The sequence below is a fragment of the Stegodyphus dumicola genome, chromosome 8, assembly GCF_044657685.1.
Source record: "Stegodyphus dumicola isolate Sdum_Otavi_A_Nest chromosome 8, ASM4465768v1".
In the NCBI taxonomy this organism is placed as follows: Eukaryota; Metazoa; Arthropoda; class Arachnida; order Araneae; family Eresidae; genus Stegodyphus; species Stegodyphus dumicola.
This window is the reverse complement of record NC_140775.1, coordinates 74,739,902-74,762,436: the sequence shown is the minus strand read 5'-3', so window position 1 is coordinate 74,762,436 and position 22,535 is coordinate 74,739,902. Positions and strand designations below refer to the sequence as shown.

The 22,535-nt window shown below is 31.3% G+C and overlaps 1 protein-coding gene across 3 annotated transcripts in view; it reads right to left on the bottom strand.

Moving 5' to 3' along the window:
- Positions 1–22,535, bottom strand: part of Mybbp1A (MYB binding protein 1a) — a 148,763-nt gene that overhangs the window by 34,502 nt on the left and 91,726 nt on the right. For all 3 annotated transcript variants that reach the window (XM_085822006.1, XM_085822008.1, XM_085822007.1), the window contains 7 exons: positions 16,396–16,471; positions 11,799–11,848; positions 11,443–11,490; positions 9,894–9,961; positions 5,274–5,322; positions 2,357–2,473; positions 2,179–2,247 (listed from right to left, as the gene is read on the bottom strand). In XM_085822006.1, coding sequence (XP_085678132.1) covers positions 2,179–2,247; positions 2,357–2,473; positions 5,274–5,322; positions 9,894–9,961; positions 11,443–11,490; positions 11,799–11,848; positions 16,396–16,471 — 477 coding nt within the window. The remainder of the gene's footprint in view (positions 1–2,178; positions 2,248–2,356; positions 2,474–5,273; positions 5,323–9,893; positions 9,962–11,442; positions 11,491–11,798; positions 11,849–16,395; positions 16,472–22,535) is intronic.

Here is a 22,535-nt window from a genome sequence, read left to right as displayed (position 1 = left end):
ACGGCAAGCAATCAAGCATAATACAAAATAAAGCAGAAACAACAAAAAACACAGATTCAAGGAAAATGTTGTCTATCATGAAATTAGACTTTAATCACTTTCAAAACCATAAAAATCCTTTTCACTATCATCATCATCGAAAATGAGAATATCGTCATCACTACTGCTTCCGTCATCGCTAATATCACCTTCTTCGAATAATGCATCATCTTCTGGTCTGTCAAGAGCATTACTGATTCCACACTTCTTAAAGGACTTAACAATTACTTCAGCCTTTACGTCCTCCCAAGATCTTTTTACTCACTCACAGACTTGTAAAATAGAGGGCCGCTTCATTCTACCTGAGGTTGTGAGGGCGTGATGTGGCTTTCCTATCCACTTGTTCCATCATTCTCGCACTTTTTCCTAAATGGCTTATTCACCGATACATCTCTAAAGGCTGCAATTGGCTAGTCAGTCCACCAGGAATGACAGCTATCTAGGTTTTTGATTCTCTCACTTTATTCTTTATGGTTTCAGTTCTATGGACGCTACACTGATCCAAAACAAAAGAGAGGGTTTTCTTAAGAGTCTACCAGGTCGCCTCGCCCATACATTCTGTAACCACAGTTTCATTCCAGCTTCGTCCATCCAGCCTTTGGGATGAACATGAACTATTACACCCGTTGGAAGTTTTTCTTTCGGATGAGTTTTCCTTTTGAATATGAAAAACGGTGGTAGTTTTGTGCCATCAGCACAACATGTTAGAACTACTATATATCAGGTTTTTTCATGACCTGTGGTCTTTATGGTTATTGATTTAGACCCTTTAATACTCACAGTCTTGTTGGATGGTACATCAAATGTGAGTGGAATTTCATCCATATTTCCTATTTGACCGAGCTTAAAAGAAGTTTTCTTGCGTGCATTTATAACAAACCTATGAAATGCTAGTATTTTTTCTTCATAATCTGTTGTTTTTGTGCGCATTGATAAGCCTCGCCTTTTCATGAACCTGTAGCACAGGCCCTCAGACCCTGAAAAGTTCTGATTCCCATGTTTTTCTGCAAATCCTTTGGCCTTATGGATTATCATTTTGGTTGAAACACATATTCCAGATTTCCTCTTATCTATCACCCACATTTTTACGGCATTTTCAAGTTCAGGCCAAGCTGGAGCTGGGCATCGAAGGTTATGTTTTTGTTTTTTAGCAGTCTTCAGTTAATCTTCCTGCAGTCGCCAAGCACGTATCATTTTTTCGGTAGGTGGTGGACCGAAATGCCTTGCTGCTGCTCTGTTTTCATGCCCTTTGGCGTAGTTTAACACTCCTAGTTTATACTGAATTGTATAGCTTAATCTCTTGTTTCCTGTAGTCATATTTTCCAGGGTTTTTTTTTTTTTTTTTTCAAATAGTTTTAAGCACCGATACTGACACGTTTGTACAGAGTAGCACCAATACCGACACGTGTGTCGGCTGAGTCAAAGAAAGTCTATGTAAAGAAGGAAAGGCTCCATAGACGTAATGTGACCATCGAACCTGTTCAAACTTTGACATCAGCTTTGAGCTTTGGTGCTTTTTGGCGACAGATATTTTACGCATGCGCAAAATAATTATGGCAGATGTAGGAAAAGTTATGTGTGTCTAGACCTTTATCTGGGCTAAAAATAACATTCAGTATTGAAAGTAAAGCTGTTTCCTTCACGTATAAGATGCAGGTAACTTTTTTGAGACCAAATTTAGGAAAAAAAGTGTGTCTTATATGCTGTCAAATACTTACTTGGTGGTTGATTTTATAATCAATAGCTTATGAATAATGCCAAATGGTATGCTTACTCTTGCAGTGCAAATATTGCCAACCATATGCATGATTGGCTTCTGATGTTGATTGGACTAAAAAAGTTTTTACTTTTTTCCTTTACTTATTTTTAATTTTTAGAAACTAGTAAGGAATACCTACTTGTAAATGCAACTACTAGAGACTTAATGCTTTATTCCTAAATAAGATGGTTTACATAACATGCAAACATGTAAAAGCAATATGAAAATTTAATGGACATAGATATTTGGACATTATAACAAACATATATATTTAATAATGTTAAACATGCGAAAGCAATATCAAAATTTAATGGACATAGTAACTGTAGGTAACTTTATATTATTTATGCCTGTTAGTTATTTAAATTTAATAGTATTACCTCTACAGCTGCAGGAATTAACTTATTTCCTAATTCAAGCCACTGATCTGAACTTACATCTTTTTGACTCTATAAATAAAGAGAAAAACATAAGAATTCAAACAAGTAAATACATATACAGATTCACACAAATGAATCAATAAAATATTTTGCAATAGAAATGAAAATTAAATATTACCTTAGCAAACTTTAAAGCTTCAGAAATAAGACCCAAACATTGAGTTCTTTTATACATTCTAATATCACTATGGAGAGCATAGGTTATGCAGGGCTCAATAAAATCCCATGCTACATCCTAAGATCAAGAAAATAATAATAATAAATAAAAAAATTAAAGCACATCTATAATAAGTTAATAATTACATATGTGTTGTGATATACTATAATATGGCAATTCATAAAAAATTATATGCAAGGAAGCTTTGACTTTCGCACATTCTACTTTCACATAATTCGCTACTTCACAGATTTTTAAAAGTTCAGTTATTTAAAGATTTCTCTCAATATTGCAAAAACTGTGATTTAAATCTGAAGCCAATGTTAGTTTATCAAGCAGAAACTCTCAGAGCGCTGAAAGGAAGACATAAAGAATTTCTTCCAGTCATTTGGTAATTAACCCTCTGAGTGGCACAGGATTTTTGATCCGTCATGAAGACCAGTATTTAAACAGCATTAATTAATTTAATTTGTATAATTACTTATTTTAGTCTGCATTTTCATAAGTTTACATTCACTAAGATGATATTTACATTATTAAAGAAAGTAAGAAAGCAAAATATTTTAAATTATAAGCTAATATATACAAAGTAGCAAAACTTCTGATGACCGCATAAAACCTGGTCATAACGCTCAGAGGGTTAAATAAAAGGCCTAGGTTTACTGCATTAATATTTAAAGACTGGTTCAATTTTCCTTTCATGCCAGCAGTTAAGCAATATTGTAAATATAAAGATTCACAATTTAAAACATTATTTTTCTTAGACAATACTCCAGAACTATGAGAATTTCTGCAGAATTTATAGCCAGAAATCAATATAGTGTTTCTTCCTCCTCAATATGACCTGCCTCATTTAGCCCATGGATCAAACAGCAATAGTTATGCTTAAACAATATTATATGAGGACAATACTCGATCAGGCCATCAAGGCAGGGAAAGTGGCTATATTAAGAAACTTTTAGGATAACTATAATACATGGAACACAATGAACATTATTGAAGACATGGGCTGAAATAAAAGGATCCTGGAAACAATTAGACCCGTAAAAAATGAGCGATTTTATAAATTCTGAAGAAACTTTGGAAATTATTGCAGATAAAACAGTTAAGCGAGCAAAAAGAGGTGAAATATAAAGTGAAAGAGAGGAAGAAGAAGCTGTTAAAATCGCCACGACTTTGAGAATCAAGAATATGATTTCATGCATCTTGACAAATTTTTGCATATCATGGAAAAATGTAACCCCAATGGAGAACATATATCTTAAGTATGTATGGTGATTGAGAACGGCACAGCATGGTGTAGAATTCTTTATCAAGAAAAGAGAAAAAAAAAAGGGGGGTATTCAACTAACTCTAAAGGAAAAAACCCGAAAACACTTAACTGCTTTCCATACAAATTTTTTGAAAAAAACTGCAACAAATTTTCACATTTTTTTTATTTTATTATTAAATACAAGGAAATGAAACAAACCAAAACATGTAGGTTTTAAGTTGAATTGTTAATTTTTTACAGATGTAAAAGCATTTAGTTTGAATATTAGTTTACTATCCCGAGTTATTTTGGGAAAATAAAAAATGATAAATATTAGTCTTTGTATGATAGGTTTTAAAACAAGGGACAACACACAGTGATACCTGACATTCTGTACACTGGTATCTGATCTCTTTTCTTACTGGCTCACCACTGGAATCTCTTTTACGGGAGCACAGAGTACACTGTCTCGTTGAAATTGATTTTTTTTTTCAGTAACAAGAATAACATCTGGAAAATGTCCACTTCTTCATAATCACTATCTGAAAAATCATCGCTTTCACTATCTTGCATCATCCCCATTATTTTACTTTTGTCAATGCAACTATCCTTCCTTATACAGTACTAATTCACAAGCCAACATATACTATACAATAGGGAAAACACATGATCAGTCATGCCAAAAGAACCACGAAATCAACAAAACTTGGCAAACTGCTAATCAAAGCTGAATATTTCCCTTCATTTCCTCCAGGCTGAGTAAAACCGCGATAAAACAAATCATACTGACAAATTCTGCTTTTCCCGAGTTTTCTCGGGATAACAATTAACTGCAATATATATGAACCCAAGATAACTCAGGATAATCAGGCAAGCAGTTAAATACACCTCATTAAGTTAATAATGTATACTGATGAATAAATATTTTAAAGTACAATTTTTAATGTTCTTTTCTTTTACTTCCCAATACAATCGAGCATTCAACATTTGCACCCATTTCCAGACACCAATTATGTGCAAAAGTTGAGGGCTGCCTAAAATAACAACAATACAATAAAAACAAAGCAATGAAACAAAAACCAATTTTTCAGTATAAAGAAAAACTTTAGTAATGAAGTCAAAAATGCTCAAAACATAATTATCTTTCTTATATTAACAAAGAAAACAAATTAAAGGGGTGACATTAAGTAGAAAAATTCTAGATAAAGTAACAAATAAAAGAAAATTTGCTGTTACAAAAATTTCATAGAAATGGCACCTTTCTATTAAATCCCAACTAGTTTAGGAATACTTTAACCCACTTAGTCACTTATACTTCAAAACAAAATTTTAAAAATATATAAATAAATCAATTTTTTCTAGTCTGAGTTAGTTAAAATCATCTCTGATCAGGATACGAAAATAACTCCTAAACAATACACATTCAAAATCATTGCTTTTCTAGGACTTGGATAAAATTCTAAAAATAATTCATGGATATTTATGAAGTTAAATATAATAACATCAATGAAATTTTCCATTATAGAAAGCAGTTTCAAGAAGCATCATAACTTTAACAAAAATTGACAAGGTGTATAAGGTAATCATGTCTAAATAATAATACCATAAATAAATAAAATAACCTACAGGGCAAGCATCCATGACTGCTACAAAAAAAAGTGGTAGCATACTGCTTCTATTAAAATAGAAAATAAAAAATTAACATTCACAAAAAAATCAAAATACTATTATAAAAGCATGAAAATTGTAATTTAAATATGTCACTTAATTTTTCCACCAAAGTTATGCAGAAGTTAAAAAATAATTACATAAAGTAGTTTAAATGCATTTGTATCTGATCCATCTCTCTAAAGCAACAAACTGTTATTACAACAAGAAACAACTGAAATCCCAACACCAGAAAACTTTATACATTGCCTCAATTGAATTAATGCAATAAAAATGCTTACCTTTAATTCAAATGCAAATTTCAAGAAATGTAAACTTACAGCACTGCTGCTTTGAAATAGAGTATTATAAATATGTAATAATTTGGAGCAAGATGTTTTTAGAATTTAAAGATTTCAAAGTAGCATTTAAAACTCAAGACATTAAGCTTTACTAAAAAATTCATCTAAAAATTTGAATTCTGATTATTATTATTATTATTATTATTATTATTATTATTTTTTTTTTTCTTGAAACATTACCAATTTTTCAGAGAGTTTCAACAATTACAAAATACTGATCTCTGTTTTTATTTGACTCATATCCTTTTAAACACATTCCATATAACATTTCTAAAATGTGAAAACAAAAAATAAAAATTTTAAATTCATTTATTCTCTTAAATGATATAAAGATGAATTTTAACATGCACAAAATTTCAAGATAAAAGTTTTATTTTAATTATTTGAATTTAGTGGTAACTTTAATCAATTTTAGGCCCAGTGGCTAGCACATAGCGCAGTAGCACCACAGGTCCGGGGTTCGATTCCCGGGCTGGGCAAGGTTGACTCAGCCTTTCATCCTTTGATTTCTATCACTTAGGTCAATAAAATGAGTACCAAGTTTGCTTCGGAACTAAACACTGGGGGTCCTGCGACAAACTGATTACTTGTTCAGGGCATATGCTTATGCACCCCAGGGCCCACGCTCAAGAAAGCAGATTTCTGGCACTGCAGGCCTTGGCCCATTAGGGTTGTTATGCCACTGAGTTTAGTTTTTTTTTTTTAAATCAATTTTAACCCTCTGAGTGGAATGACCACTTTTATCTGGTCTTTGCCCTTGCTATATATTAGTTTATAATTTAAAATATTTTGCTTTCTTACTTTCTTTATTGATGTAAATATCATGTTAATTAATGGTACTTTATGATTAGCTATTGATATTCGACACTAAATTATTTTGATACTTGCAGAAACTATGGTGTACAATATTTTACCAATCCTATACCACCAAAAATTTTACAATTTTTTCTTACATTTTTCATAAAATTTGCAAACAAACAATAAATAAGTTCTCCCAAGCTATTTTTTATGGAATTCTAGTACAAAATTTGATTTAAAGCAACTCCTGTAATAGTATTTTGAAGCAATTTGATGCCAGGTTTTTGTTTTAGTCAGTGATTTTTCCTATAGGAAGGGGATAATATTAGGATGTGCCATCATTCAATCTAATTAAAGAAAATCCTTATTACCACTGTTATTATCACTTTCTTAACCACAGCATTTATAATAAGCTCAAAATTTCTATCTCAATTTCTAAACAAAATATCACTCAAATAATATTATTTTAATAGATTAAAAATAAAAATTTCAAATGTACTTAATGCTTTTCTAATTATTATAAAATGATAGTTTTCATCATAAAAATTTTCCATACAATTTTCATAAATTGCTATAAAAAATTAAAATTCATCTAAAAATTTGAATTCTGATTATTTAATTTTTTTTTTCTTGAAACATTACCAATTTTTCAGAGAGTTTCAACTTCAATTACAAAATACTGATCTCTGTTTTTATTTGACTCATATCCTTTTAAACACATTCCATATAACAACATTTCTAAAATGTGAAAACAAAAAATAAAAATTTTAAATTCATTTATTCTCTTAAATGATATAAAGATGAATTTTAACATGCACAAAATTTCAAGATAAAAGTTTTATTTTAATTATTCGAATTTAGTGGTAACTTTATAGAAAGAAAATAGGGTATGAAGATGCGATGGACTATGTTTCGAGTAGCCTAACGTAACCTTGTTACATTTTAATATTGAAACACTTTTCTTTCCATAATCCTACTCTGAATTTTGGAGATTTTAACATTCTCATCAAAACTGTTATGTATTTACCATCGACAGTTTTTGTAGACCTCTTCTATTTTTTAACAATATATTACTCTGTCAGTCAGCTGTCTTAAACGGTCTCGACCTACAAATGGCTACATGGGTAAGAAAGCTGAATACTGGTAATTCAGGCCAGGTTCAGATCCTGGCCAATGAGGTCACATATAGAGTGTTTACACATTTTAAGAATGATTTCAGAGCCATTTAATTATGCTTAAAATGTAAAGAGTACTTTTTTAAGTGGTTGATCTATTTTTCTGGATTATAAGTCTTCCATGATAGAAGGGTTATTCATCAAATTTCCAGGGGTAGTAATTTCCATTACTTTTCACAGTTCATAAATTGTGGAGCATTTGCATTCAGAAAAAGCTTTTTCAAGAGACTAAATACAAAATAGTCCATAAGTAAAATGTCTGGAGACTTTGCAGGAATATATTGAAAAGGTATATATGCAATACCTGTATCAGTCTTCATCTTTTCAAGGAATGCAGTGGTATAATTAGAAGTATGACTTGTTGCTTTGTCTTGAAGAAATTTCAGTCTTTGAAAGTCATTGGGATAAAGAAATGGAATTTAATATCAGACGAAAAAATTTCTCTTGATAGTACGTTGAGTTGATTTTAAGAATTTTCCCCCACACTTCCTATTTTTAAGTCCCCACTCTTAAAGAACCCTATGACAATCATAAAGCCATTACTGAAACCTTCTTTGTATTGATGGAACCAGATTTGAACATTTTCACATTATTTTTAATTATAAATAGAACCCCCATTTTTCTTTTCTTTCTATTCCCCCCTGTTGCAGTCGTTTAGGTAAATCATGCTTCATCAAGGGTCACAAAATATTTCCATTTACCCCCTGCTAGTTTTAATACAGAATTCCACAAATTGTTTCACACTGAGCCACATGCTGGTGAACATTGTTTTTAGCTTTTTAAGTTGGTTCACTGTTTTACTTATTGTTGCTACAGATGTACTTAAAGATTTTACAATTTATTTCTGTGCCTCTTGTTACAAATGATTTAACTTTAGAAACATTAGAAATAATACATGCCTTTTTTTTTTTTTTTTTTTTTTTTGCATTCATTTGAAATCAATCTACTTTCCATGTATAATTAATAATTGAAGGTTTTTCCCTTTTAGATAAATAACATTGCTTATTTTGAACTTCGAAATTTTAATACCACGCAGTTTACAATATTTTCAAATTATGGAATACAAATATTTCTCTTTGAAAAGCACAAAAACATGTCCTTCAATCCAGAGTTTGTTTACATGCGACATTTTGAAAGAGCAATAAATTTGGTAGCAGAGGACATTCCTTATATCAAATAATAAGGTGTTACCAAAAACGTCTATTCTAAAACATTTACTTTCAAATTCTTTATCGAAATCCTTCTAAAAGTGTGTGAACACTCTCTGTAAATATGGTCCTCCAAGAAAGCATCCTTCTTTTAGGAAGAAAGTCCCATGTGCTTTGTATCAATTAGTTAATCAAGCAACTAAATTAAAAATTCTTGGACTACAGTGGATTTCACTTTTGAGTTAATCAAAGTAATAATTTTATTTCTTTAACAAGTCAGGTAACGCAGGAATCTATCGCATTATCTTAGGAAATGTATCTCAAAGCAAACAGCAATATTGCTATTCACTGCTTTTAAAATATTCCAGAATTTTATTACTTACATAATTAAAGTAATACAGTACAAAGTCCATAATCCGGACTCATCGGGACTTCGGCGATTTCGGATTAAGAGTTTTTCCGTATTACTGATCATCAATTAAAATCTGGTAAGATGGCATGCAGAAATTATACAATTAAAAATATGAAACCATAATTAATGAAATAAAGAGCAATTATGATCTAACGGGTATCAAAATTTACAAAAAAAAGCTTAATATTTATTTGTTTACTTTATTAAACATTTCTTTCAATGTAAGTGTTTAAGTCGCTTCGTTTTTTTGTGCTAAACATGCATAAGCATTAAACGCGCATGCGTAACATTAAACGCACATGCGTAAACACATTAAAAAAAGTTTATGACTTTGACGTCCGGATTATAGATCATTCCAGATAATGGATGTCTGGATTACAGACTTTGTACTCTATACACATTTTTTAACATAAATACGCATTTTAATATTAAAATGCACACCTTTTTAATATACCACAAAATCATTTTGCAAATACTTATTTTTCCCTTAAAAAATAAAATACAAGATTTATATGGATGTATTATTTTATATGGATTTTAAACTTATACAGAAGCTTGTCTAATTTCAAAAATAGTTCTTAACATTATTTTAGTGCAAATGTAGAAGTCTCAATGACTTGTAATTTCAAAAATAAAACCAAGTGATAACACTTTAGAGCAGGAACATATCCTAAATAGAAGAAAAAGCTATTATTCTTACTTACTTTCCTTTTACAAATGTATCTAATGCGGATAAGTACATTTTCATATATGCAGGAAGTTTTCTTGGTTTCTAAACATAAAAGCAAATTAACAATTTAAAAAGCTCAATTAATGAGAAATAACATGTAAAAAGACAACATAAAAGATGCTATCAAAGATGAAAAATGCAAGTTATAAATATATTTAATTATTGAAAATATAAATTATTACAATAATTTTACAACTGCATAATTTAAAAATTTAAATTATTTTTAAAAATATCTTTAAAATAATTGCTATATCAAATTTCTCTTATTTGCAAATTATGAAGGAAAACAATGTATTAATTCTCCCCCCCCCAGTGTTAGCAACTTCTGTTATCAGAAATTTGGTTTATGATATACTGATGGCTTCTTTTACTTCTTTACCAGTTGCAAGATTATGCAATTCTTTCTTCCCAAATAAGTGCAGTATCTGTCAATCATTAATCTGTAAAGTGAGCTGATACATTTCCACCCACTTTGGCGCATAGCTGGAATGCGAGCTGAACTCGCTGATGATTATTAAAGGTATTCTTTGCATTTAACAAAGAACTGTCATCTGATCTCTTGAAGCCTTCAGCAGTTTAAATCATATTTCTCTAATTGCATTTACATATCTTTACATATTTTGAATTTATTGGATTATATTACCTATTATTACTTTTATGTAAATCTGAATCCCCAAAAAATTATGAGCTTTATTTCACACTGTTTAACAAAAGAGAACTTTAAAAAGGATGACTATGCAAAAATCTTGTACAAAAGTAAATGCTGAAAATGAGTCTTTAACTGGCAGGTAGCTTCTGTTAAAATATGCAGAAAAACTAGCCTGAGAAAATGAAAGATATATGATAAAAAAAATAAATACGATATATATGATAAAAAAATAAAGGAGAAGAAATGATGCAAAAAGTATAACACAATCCATGTACTGCAGTGTATCATTAAATACAAGATTATACATTTGAACCCTCTTCTAGATAATTTTAATGTTTTTCTAAAATTATTGTTAAAATAGTTTCAATTATTACTCAGATGTTCGAAGTTATATTGAAATTGGTATTATTAATACTTTCAATGTTTACACTAAAAACTGAATTAAAAAAATCCTTTAATTCAATCCAGTTCATTATTCTGATGATTTACTCATTTTCTACTAAATGTGGTAGTTCCCCCCCCCTTCATTTTCAATATCAGTTGCTTTGGTATTCAATGTCAGTTGCTTTGGTAGATGAATGCCTATTATATGTCACAATAATTCTATATTACACTTGACCAAGGTAAAGGGACAAAATATCATTAAATTGTTTAAAATTAATTAATTCAATCTTAGACTGCTATTAATTTCAAGGAAATGATCTTTCAAGAAAATCTGACCCCAATTTCAGATTGAATTTAATCTAATTTTAAAATTGACTTCTCTTACATCTACAATTTAAAAAACAGAAACTTTCCTTCAAAACATTGATGCCAAATTTTATTTTTAAATTAGTCTAAAAGAAACAATAATTCATTCTTAAAAAATATGCACCTTCTTTTCAGCAGAAGTTTCTTTTTCCAGCTTTCTAAAACATAATACCTGAAATACAAAATACAAAAAGTTAACACAAATTTTAATTTTCCATATCACAAAAGTATGTTCAAATGCTGAGAAGAAAGTTTAAATTCCCATCTAACAAAAAAATGCAAATTTCTATAATTTATCATAATACATAAAAAGTTTTAACACTTTTCCCAGTGAGAAGATAAGTAAATAACATGGTTGTTTTATAGAGGGACATAACAGCAATTTTGAATCAATCTTACATCCAGAATAATTTAAAAACATAAATTCATTTGTAATACTTTAAATAAAGTAAACTCTCAAAAAAGTATTTTTCAACTTACCAGAAAAACACAGAGTGAATATATCTTTGTAGCTATTGTCAAATTATTTTCTAAAAACAGAAATAAAGAAATAAATAAATAGATAAATAAATAAAAATAAAGTCAGAATTTCTAATGAAGTTTAAAAAAATAAAATAAAAAAAACTGAATACAAATGTAGCATAGCTTTTGTTAAGTAGAATATAAATCAAAACAGAAGAGATGTATGCCAAAGTAAAACATAACATCAGCAAAGCAACAACTTTGTGTTTGGTGTGTTGTGTGACTATAGTCAATAGTCAAGACTATTGATTCTGAGAACAAACAGGTACACATCTCTCTTCACCAGGTGCAAAGAAATCTGCAACAGAGAGAAAAACTAGGGTAGTATTTAAAATCTAAAAGAAAAGCCAGTGTTCATCCAAAAGGCTTCTTTCACAAATGAATTGGATTTTCTTGAAGCTTTTTGCACTCTCAGAGATTTATCTTGTTTAGTGAATGACTTTAATTCCTATCCAATTTTTCGTAATGCTTTTAAAATTTTATTAACTTAATTTTTCAATTTTTGTTACTATTTTCCCTGACAAATGGCATTATCTTTTTGCTCACTTTACTCCTTTCCAGTATAAATACAACTGTGGCTTTCCCTTCATTGCAGATTTCTTGGCTCTGGAAGATGAGGGATCTATATCTGTTTGCCCTCAAAATCAATCAAGTTTTGAGCATGTAAAGATTACTTTCTAACCAAGTAAATGATATATATTCTAAGTATAAAGAAACGTCTTTCATAAATTACAATTTTTAACTCTCAGTTGCTTAAAAATTGCATATATTTTTTTAATGTATATGCTACCGGCAAAGTATGAAATGCCGGCATTCTAACGATTATAGGCAAAGTATGAAATATGAAAATTATTACATACTTTCCCTAAGCATTGTGTATAATATACTTAGGCATTCTATAGAATGACAAATACTCTTCAAGCAAAGTATGAAAATGATAAGGCTGTTATTTAAAAGATGTCTATTCATCAAAAACACAAATGTTATTTTGAAAAATTAATTAAAAAGTGCCATTAAAAAAACTGTTATTCAAAATATATAAAAGAAAGATAGTGAGGTATCTTGATACAGTGTAATAAATTTGTATTTTCTATCTGGCTGAGACTGGGAATTGGTAAGATCTACCTGACAGCGGAAATTAAATTTAGAAACAATCATAAGTTTCACAACAATGCTTTTTTTAATACCTTTTTGTTTCTTTTTTCTGGTAAGGCTCACAAAAGTTGTTCTACACTTCAATATCATTACATGGAATGTTTTTGTATTTGGTTGAAAGTTATTTCAACATTCTGTCACGTTGTCATTCATATCCAGTACTCAAATGAGTTTTCGTGAAATACTGGAAATAACTCAGTGTCCGTGACGTAATACTGTATAGTATGACACCTTCTTTAACAGGATCAATGAATACAATTTTATTTTCCACAAAAATACAACTGTGGTGATTCAGAAACCAGTAGTCCCATGGTTACTTCTTAATAGTCACGTTGGCTTTTTTACATCATTTATTAACTTCTGGTAAGTAGTTTGGTTCTTCAAAACGAATTGCAAATGTATTTCATACTTTGCCGGTTTGTCATTTGGCATTCCATAGAATGCCTAGGAAATATGAATCATTTCATTTTTAGGCATTATATACAATGCCTAGGCATTTTATAGAATGCTGGATTTCACCCTTTGCCGGAAACATAACATATATTTCAAATCTACACATATTTGCAAGTTAAAATATGAAGCACATTCTTGTAACATAGATTTCGTGCACAGGAACAGGTTTTCATAAAAATCAGTTTTAAAAATAATCACATAAAAGACAAAAATTCTGAAAAAATCAATCTTGATTAAACTATGATTTATTTTGCAGAATAAAAATGTAAAATATATATATACTAATGAAAATATTAATATCTAGTGTAATACACATATTACACTAGATATTAAATTTGCTGTGGCAAATTTCAAAACAATGTTTCAGCTAAAGTCACGAATTAGGTGCAATTAATTATATGCAAAGCCACATTCTTTGCATATAATTAATTGCACCTAATTCGTGATTTTTTATATTTTATTATTTTTTTTAAAGCAACAACAGCACACTGTTTGTAAAGCTCTTTTTTATGGGGTTAAGAGGTATGTGGCTTGCAAAATGAAATGAGGTGTCAATCTCAAAGAGCTGAGAGTAAAATTAGGTTTTCCAGATGTATCACATGTATCTTCATCTGAATACTTTTCGATACTTTGCTCCATCATTTGCAAACGAAATTCCAGAAGCTTTAATTTTTGCAATTGGTTGTCCTTTTTGTAAAGTACAAAAGCACTCCATAGAAACTGATCCAATTCTGGACAGTTAATGAAGTATTTTTGGATTCATCATAACCTGGAGATGTGTGAGAAATAACAATCTGTTTTGCTGTCACTGCCTCTTTAAAATAACTAAAATCGCTTTCAGTATCAGAAACATTATTAGGGACATATGTTCTATCACTTATTGAATGTTTCATGCAAGCTTTATTCTGAATATAAAAAAGGAAAAGGATATGAGTGGGAGTGTTTGCAAAATCAGTTAGTGAACTCTATGCAAATACAAAAAAAAAAAAAAAAAAAAAATGCATTATTGATGATTAAGCAGGGGGAGAACTAGGATGTGCTTTTAAATACAGGGGAAAACTGCATTCTCACGAAAATCGCTGGATCATCAAATTTTGTTCATTCTTCCTGTTGCCCAAGGAAATTGCAGGATAAGCAATCAGAGGGTTAATGCTATTTATTATTTACTTTGCATGAAAGTACACTGGTGGCCATTAAAATTGCAACACCGGGAAGGAATGATCTGACAAACATATATCTGACGAATGAAAAGGAAGAGGTTGGGATATGCTAATGATTAGTATTTCAGCATATTTAGACGATGCAGGAGGGAGAAACGACATCTGAAGCACAGGAGCATAAAAGAAAAGCTGTGTTTCCGATTTCTCTATAGCGATTTGTAAGGTCGGAGTTTGTTCAGAATATTGTGTTATGCCTTGAATAATAAGAAATGCTTACCAGAAAGTGTCAGAATTCAATAGAGGCAAGATAATTGCCTATCGAGAGTGTGGATTATTGTTCCATGATATCACCCATTGGACTGGTTGACATCCAACCACTGTCATGCAAATATGGAATTAATGCGTTGCTCAGGCTCATACTGAACAGCAACATGCAGGACCTCAACACCCTCCAATGACTAATGCCTGAGGGTAGAGATATTTTGTAGAGTCAATCCTGCAAAAGCATACAGTCACATCACGGACCATTAGGAAATGGGCATGTTTGCAGCATGTCAAGTATCCGCTCGTATGGTGCATCGACAATTAATTTGGCTTGCCTTTACAATGCAGCATGGAGAGAGACAGAGACTCTGGTATCCAGAATAACAAAGTTGGATACAGGAGTGGCACAATGTCATCTTTTCAGATGAGTCCCAGTTCTGTGTGCAGTATTCTGATGGCAGTATACGTGTCTGGAGGCTCCATGAAAACTGCACGTCACCTGCTTGCATTTGATATTGGCATAGGGACCCTGCACCTGGTGTGATGCTTTGGGCAGCCATTGGGTACACGACATGCACATCTCTAAGTTTGAATCGATGGTAATTTGAATGCAGACCGGTACATTTCTGACATCAGTGGTTGTGGCCGATCCTCGAGGGTTCACAAATGCCATTTTTCAATAAGATAATGTAAGACCACAAGTTGCACGTCGTGTTTTGACCTTCCTCAATACACAGGGTATTCTATTGCTGCCCTGGCCTGCACAGTCTCCAGATCTGTCATATATTGAAAACATCTGGAAATGGGTTGCTGAGATACTGGCCCGCCACCCCTATCCAGCTAATATGGTCAATGAAGTGTGGTATAGACTTGAAGCAGCATGGAACGAGTTGCCTGTTTCTGTCATCCAAGTCCAGTTCGACTCCATGACTAACTGGGTAAGGGCTATTTTAACTGCAAGGGCTACCACATACTTCTACTAATTTCAAAACCCTGTCCCCTTCCCCAATATTGCTTACAAATGTGATTTGTCATTTTGTCTTCATGCCATACTGTATACGCACAGTAAATATCTTTTTTATATTTTCTTTCCTTCCCAGAGTTGCCAGCAGTGTATATAAACATAAAATTAAAAAAAATAACAACATATAAACATAATAATAAATATGTACTATAAATTTTTGCCATAAACTGCTTTCTCCAAATGAAAACATTCCTTTAAACTACTTGTTGGGAAACAAATACAACATGTTACGCTATTTAGAGTTAAAAATAAAAATTTTACACTTTCTTCGGTTTCACTATCAATGAAATAAGTGAAGGAAGACGAATGTAACACACACAAAATTATTATACAAATTGAAATTTTCTATGTGTAGTTACAAAAGGAAAGTACAATCCACTCATACAAAAACTCATAAGCACCTATAAAAATAACAGACATTCAACAGAGCATAACTGAATGAAAAACATATTGATGATAACATCCGTCTAAAATTTATACTCAGTTAAAACAGACTTACCTTTATGACATTTGGCTATTAGGACATCTAAAAGTTGCTTTAATTCTCCTTTCTCAACACCTTTGCTATCTTGAAACTAAGTGTATCAAAATAATTAGTTAAAAGAAAAATTTCACAAAGCTACCTGATGAAAACAATAATTAAATACAGAATATACAGTTTATAAAGTCCTGAAGCCATTTTGATGTTTAATAATTCATAAAATAATAAAGATAGATTAAAATTAATAACATAAATGGTTAGATAGACTCAAAAAGTTTCATGACCCTTGTCAATGAACTTCCATGTGAACCCCCTTCATCGCACAGAGAATATTAAGTCGATATTCAATTTCACGCCAGCTACCGGCAAGCATGTCGGCATCCACAGAGGCTATTGCGGTTGTAATTCTGGCTTTTAGGTCATCAATGTTCGACACTCTCCTCCTGTAAACGTTGTCCTTTACAAATCCCCAAAGGAAAAAGTCCAGCGGCGTTATATCAGGTGATCTGGGTGGCCAAGGAATTGGACCTCCTTGCCAAATTCATCTTCCTGTAAAATGGTCATTGAAAGAACTATGAACGATGGTACCGCAATGAGGTGGTGCACCATCTTGTTGCAAAAAAGACATGTGGCTAAAGCTCTTCTAGTTGTGGAAATACAAAGTTTCCCAACATGTCTAAGTATACGACTGATGAGACCATTTTTTCTGTAAAAAAGAAAGGCCTAGTGACTTGGTCGTGCATTAGTCCACACCACACATTAACCTTTGGGGAATCCCTTTGTGCCTCACGGTATTCATGGAGGTTTTCAGATCCTCATATGCGCACATTATGGCGATTTATGATGCCAAAAACAAAAGAGAGAAAAATGCTATTAATAAGCAGACGATATTTAGAAAAGTACAGATATTTATACTGGAAAATGAAATTATCTGAAATTAACCCCACTCGCAGATGATATTTACAAAAGTAAAGATATTCAAACCTGAAAAGGAAAACATATAAGTTATTTCATCAATAAATGCCATAAGTTTGTTTATATCTTCATTATTTTATAAGTTATTAAACATCAAAATGGGTCCGGGGCTTTATAAACATCCTGTATATTTTTCAGTGTTATTAAAATATTATTAATTGAAATCTGTTACAATACAGAAAATTAAAACTTTTTTGGATAATAAAGCACTATTTATTTTAAAGCAAATGAATATATTTTAAAAGCACATAAAGTAAGGGAAGGAAATACATAATTGTCCAGCGTTTACTTTTTTTATTTACAAATTATACCGAAATACAAGATCAACTGTTAAAACTGTTAGGATCTTTAGGGTCTTTATTATGTTTTTCTGAATATTTAGCATAATCTCTCTTTCTCCCTTATTTTAGGAAGAGAAGGTAGTTCATACAGAATAAATCAGTGAGAAAAAGAAATGATTAAGAATAATTAAATGTTTCTTTGCAATCAATCACTGCATAATTATTGCTCTGTGTGAAGAGAATGCTATTGTTTTTCACTACTCAATTTTAGATCTTCCTTAAGCAAACGATATTTTAAAATTTAAGATATGTAAACTGATTGACACCTTAGTTGGGACTGATTGAAAAAATTCAGTCCCAAAGCTTGTATTTAATGCTACAGTTAAAAAGCCACTTATCTTTGAACGTACTAGTATTATGTAAATTACTTCTTAAAAATAAGTCTCATTTTTAATGTAAGGACACTGGCCTTTTCCCAATCACAATATTCATAATTTTAATACAAGAAATTTTTAATTTGAGCATTTCTCCTTTTCTATAGATGCATACTTATTTCTGATGTTACCTATATGCATATACAGTACAAAGTCCGTAATCCAGACTCGTCGGGACTTCGGCGGTCATATACAGTACAAAGTCTGTAATCCGGACTCGTCGGTTCCAGATTAGGGGTTTTTCTGAATTATAGATCATCAATTTAAATCTGGTAAAATGGCATGCAGAAATTATACAATTAAAAATATGAAACCGTAATTTATGAAATAAAGAGCAATTATGATATAAAGGGTATCAAATTTTACAGAAAAAAGCTTAATATTTATTTGTTTACTTTATTAAACATTTCTTTCAATGCGTGCATGCGTAAAGCATACATTACGCATAGTCAAAATTAGAAAATTCCAACCAGAAAACTATTTGATGTGTATTCATGATATTTATAATGACATGGAAATTGATTTAAATCTTATCAAAGACAGAGTACATCGAGATGAAATACTACATTTAGTAAGAAATTATAAGCCGAATAAAATAAAAACATTTGCCCTGAAGATGAGGATAGTGCTGACAGATCAACTTCCAGTTCACTGCGTGCCACGACCCCCCCCCCTGGCTGAGCAGCGTGAAATTGATAAACAGATTTCGGAATGGTTAGAGAAACAAATCATTAAGCCAAGCTGTTCTGATTACCCAAGTAATATCGTGCTAAGTAGAAAAAAATGCGTTTCATTTAGACTATGCCTGGACTTAAACGACACTTAAAACCTGATGAATCCCTTTCCGAATATTTAATTGCCATGCGTGAAATAGCCAGTCGCGGTTCTGTTGATGATTCATCAATTCTTGATTATGTAATCATGGGATACCGGATCAGAGTAGTAACAAAAGGTACTACAGTCAAAAGTCGTTAATTTGGACACCCATAATCCGGACCTCAAAGCTAAAAACTTTCTGCGCATGCACAGCGTTGGCACATGCGTTTTACGCATGCGCGTAAGACCTTGACTACTGCGCATATGCGTGTGCGCAACTGCAGAATACGTTTTCGCTTGCGCGTTTAATGTATAACGGACGGTGTAAGCTAAAATTATCTAATTATCTATTTCAGTTAATGTTAATGATTGCATTGTCCCTTAATCTTCGAATTGGATCCCGCTTATTATTTTTTGCAGACTGTAAGAGCAATTTTATAAAAGTAAACTTGAACTTTCGATTATGTCAAATAGAATTTCCGATGCTGGAACTTCCAAAGGATCTACAAAACGAAAGTATGTTTCGATGTCCAACAAACAAAAAGTGGAATTGCTGCAAAAAAATGGATAAAGACATGAAGAATGCGACGGAGAGGTTAGTGAAAACGAAAAAATTTCGATTGACAAGTTAGTCGGTATTCTCGGCACAGCAATTAACGGGACTTGAACAGCGGAACTTTGTAACTGAACAAGAAATTATGTCTTTTTATAGAATTAAAGAGAAAGTATTATCACATAAAATGAAGCAACTTAAACAACTTACATTGAGAGAAATGTTTAATAAAGTAAACAAATAAATATTAAGCCTTTTTTTTTTTTTTTTTTTTTTGTAAATTTTGATACCCTTTAGATCATAATTGTTCTTTATTTCATAAATTACGGTTTCATATTTTTAATTTTAGAATTTCTGCATGCCATCTTACAAGATTTAAACTGATGATCTATAATCCGGAAAAATCGATAATCCGGAATCGCCGAAGTCCCGACGAGTCTGGATTAACGACTTTTGACTGTATTCGATTTTGAGGGGCGTAAAAAATCACCAAACTATTGTTGATACCAGTGCTGCCAAAAATAACTGCGGCAACCCTAACGCAAGAAAGAAGTATAATAGTATATAATTACTGCATGTTTATCAGCACATGAAAACTTTTGTATTGACTCATGCAGCAATGCCCAGACAATCTTTTTTTTATATTAGTAATTAAATAAAAAAGAATATGGTAAATTTTATATTAGTAATTAAATAAAATAAGAATATGGTTTCATTTGACATTACACTTGCTGGTGATTATAGATTTAAGTTAAATGCGCTAAGAAATGTTGATGAGGAAAAGTTTTAACAAAATTTTCTTTCCATATGCTAAAAATAGATTTTGTTAATGATACTCATAGGTCAAAAGGTTATATTTTGTGCTATTTGAATTAAGAATAACTGATTTGTTATTCACATAAACTTAAAACCGGTGTCAGGGCTCGTATGGTCACACCGATGGCAGAAGTTAGGGAGGACATACAGAAGCACCGAGCAACAAAATTAAGAGATGACAAAATTTTTAGAATTCACATAAACCCAGAACCAGAACTCGTACAGCTGGCAACAGAAGGTGGAATTTTTAGAATTTATAATAGAATCACAGAGAAACAAAATTAAGGAATAAAAAAAATTTTAGAATTTAAGAAAGCATCAAGACCCAAAATTTAAGTGCGGCAAAAATTTACAACTTAGGGAGGCGCTTGTTAGCAGAATTTAGGACTGCATCAGGCGGTAAGATATCTAGCGCCAGCCCTCGATAAGCCTTAAGTATCTGTGGGAATTTATTTATTCAGGACTCAGATAAGCCTTAAGCACGTGCAAGAAATAGACATAAGTATAAAAAATAACTAAAATAACAGAATTCAGGCTTAATTGTCTCATGCACAATAGAAGCAAGACAAAATTTAGCAAAATAACTTTTCTTTCGACGTCAATCTTGCGATAGCTGATACTCTCAGCTGATAATGAAGCTGCTAAACTATTTGCAGATGAATTTATTGAATTCGCTAATAGTGATAAGTTATCTCAACAAATTTACAAAGCTGAAAAAACTGGTCTTTTCTGGTAATATATACTGTGAAATACCTTGACATACTGTACAGAAAAGTCTCCAACTGATGTCAAAGATTCCAAAAACGAGACTAACGATTCTAGCATGCGCAAATGCTGCAGGAATGCATAAGCATAAAGCTTTAGTAATCCGAAAAAATACACCACATCGAAGATTTAAAGGAGTAAAGATTTCCCCATTATATATCATGCAAATAAAAATCCATGGATGACACAAGCATTAATGAATGTTTGGTTTGATAATCATTTCATGCCCGAGTCTTGACAGCATTTGAATTCAGTTGGTTTACCTGATGATTGTATACAACTTTTGGGCTCATACTTCACTTAAAGTTTGAGTGAAAAGATAGTGTATCCGCATTATTCTTTTGTCCAAATTGTACATCCATCACTCAGCCTATAGATATCGGAATAGTACGCGAGCTGAAATGCATGTAAAAAGTAACATTTGTAAAGTCCACGTTAAATTTTGTGAATAATGGCAAGACTATTCAAGACTTTTTGAAATATTTTAGCATAAAATCTGCTGTATGGAGCATCGCAAGATCGTTGGAGATTGTCCTTCCAGATACTTTAAAAAATGCTTGGTATAACTTATGGACAGCTACCATATTTTCTGGTGAGACTGAAGATAGCCATGAATTTGAGTTTTCGGATATCGCAAAACAAATGTGAAATTTCCCTACTAATGGATTTTGTAAAGAAATGTGAAGAAGTAGTAATAAATGAAGATGATATAACAGAAGTTTTTCATTGTGATGACAATGCCCCAATCTTCAATCAATTAACTGATGAGGAAATCTGTTTGTATGGTTCTAGATCCAGAAAATGTCACTACAAATAGTGTAGAAAGTGATAGAAAGGTTACTAAAAAAGAAGAAAAATTTCCTGATGAGGTTGGAATTCTCGTAGCAACAATTGCAGGATGAACAAGAAATTAGATTTATGTATAGAATTAAAGAGAAAATATTAGCACAGAAAACGAAGCAACTTAAACAAACTTAAATCGAAAGACATTTACTAAGCCTTTTTTTCATAAATTTTGATAGTCTTTAGATCATAAATGCTTCATTATTTCATAAATCACGATTTCATATTTTTAATTTTATAATTTCTACATGCCATCTTGGTAGATTTAAACTGATGACCTAATACCCGGAAAAATCCCATATTCGGGATTGATTGAAGTCCCAACCAGTCCGTATCTCAGACTTTGTACTGCATATGTCTTTCCTAGAACAATACAATAAGAGTTATTTGTTCAAATTCAATCTCAGTTTTAAACGAGACCTCCCTGACAGTCTTACAATCCACTTTCTCAAACATCAGTCTTTTTATTAAGGACTTCCCGTAAGCATAGACTCCAGTCTACAGCAAATACCCAAGCAGTCAATGAGTGAATAACATTTTTACAAGTTTGAAACTGTGCACGTACAGAATATTTCTTTAATTATCTGTCAAATGTAATTAATTTAATTATATTTAGCTTAAAATACAAAAATATTAAAAAAAATTAACTATTTCGTGTAAATTATATGTATATTT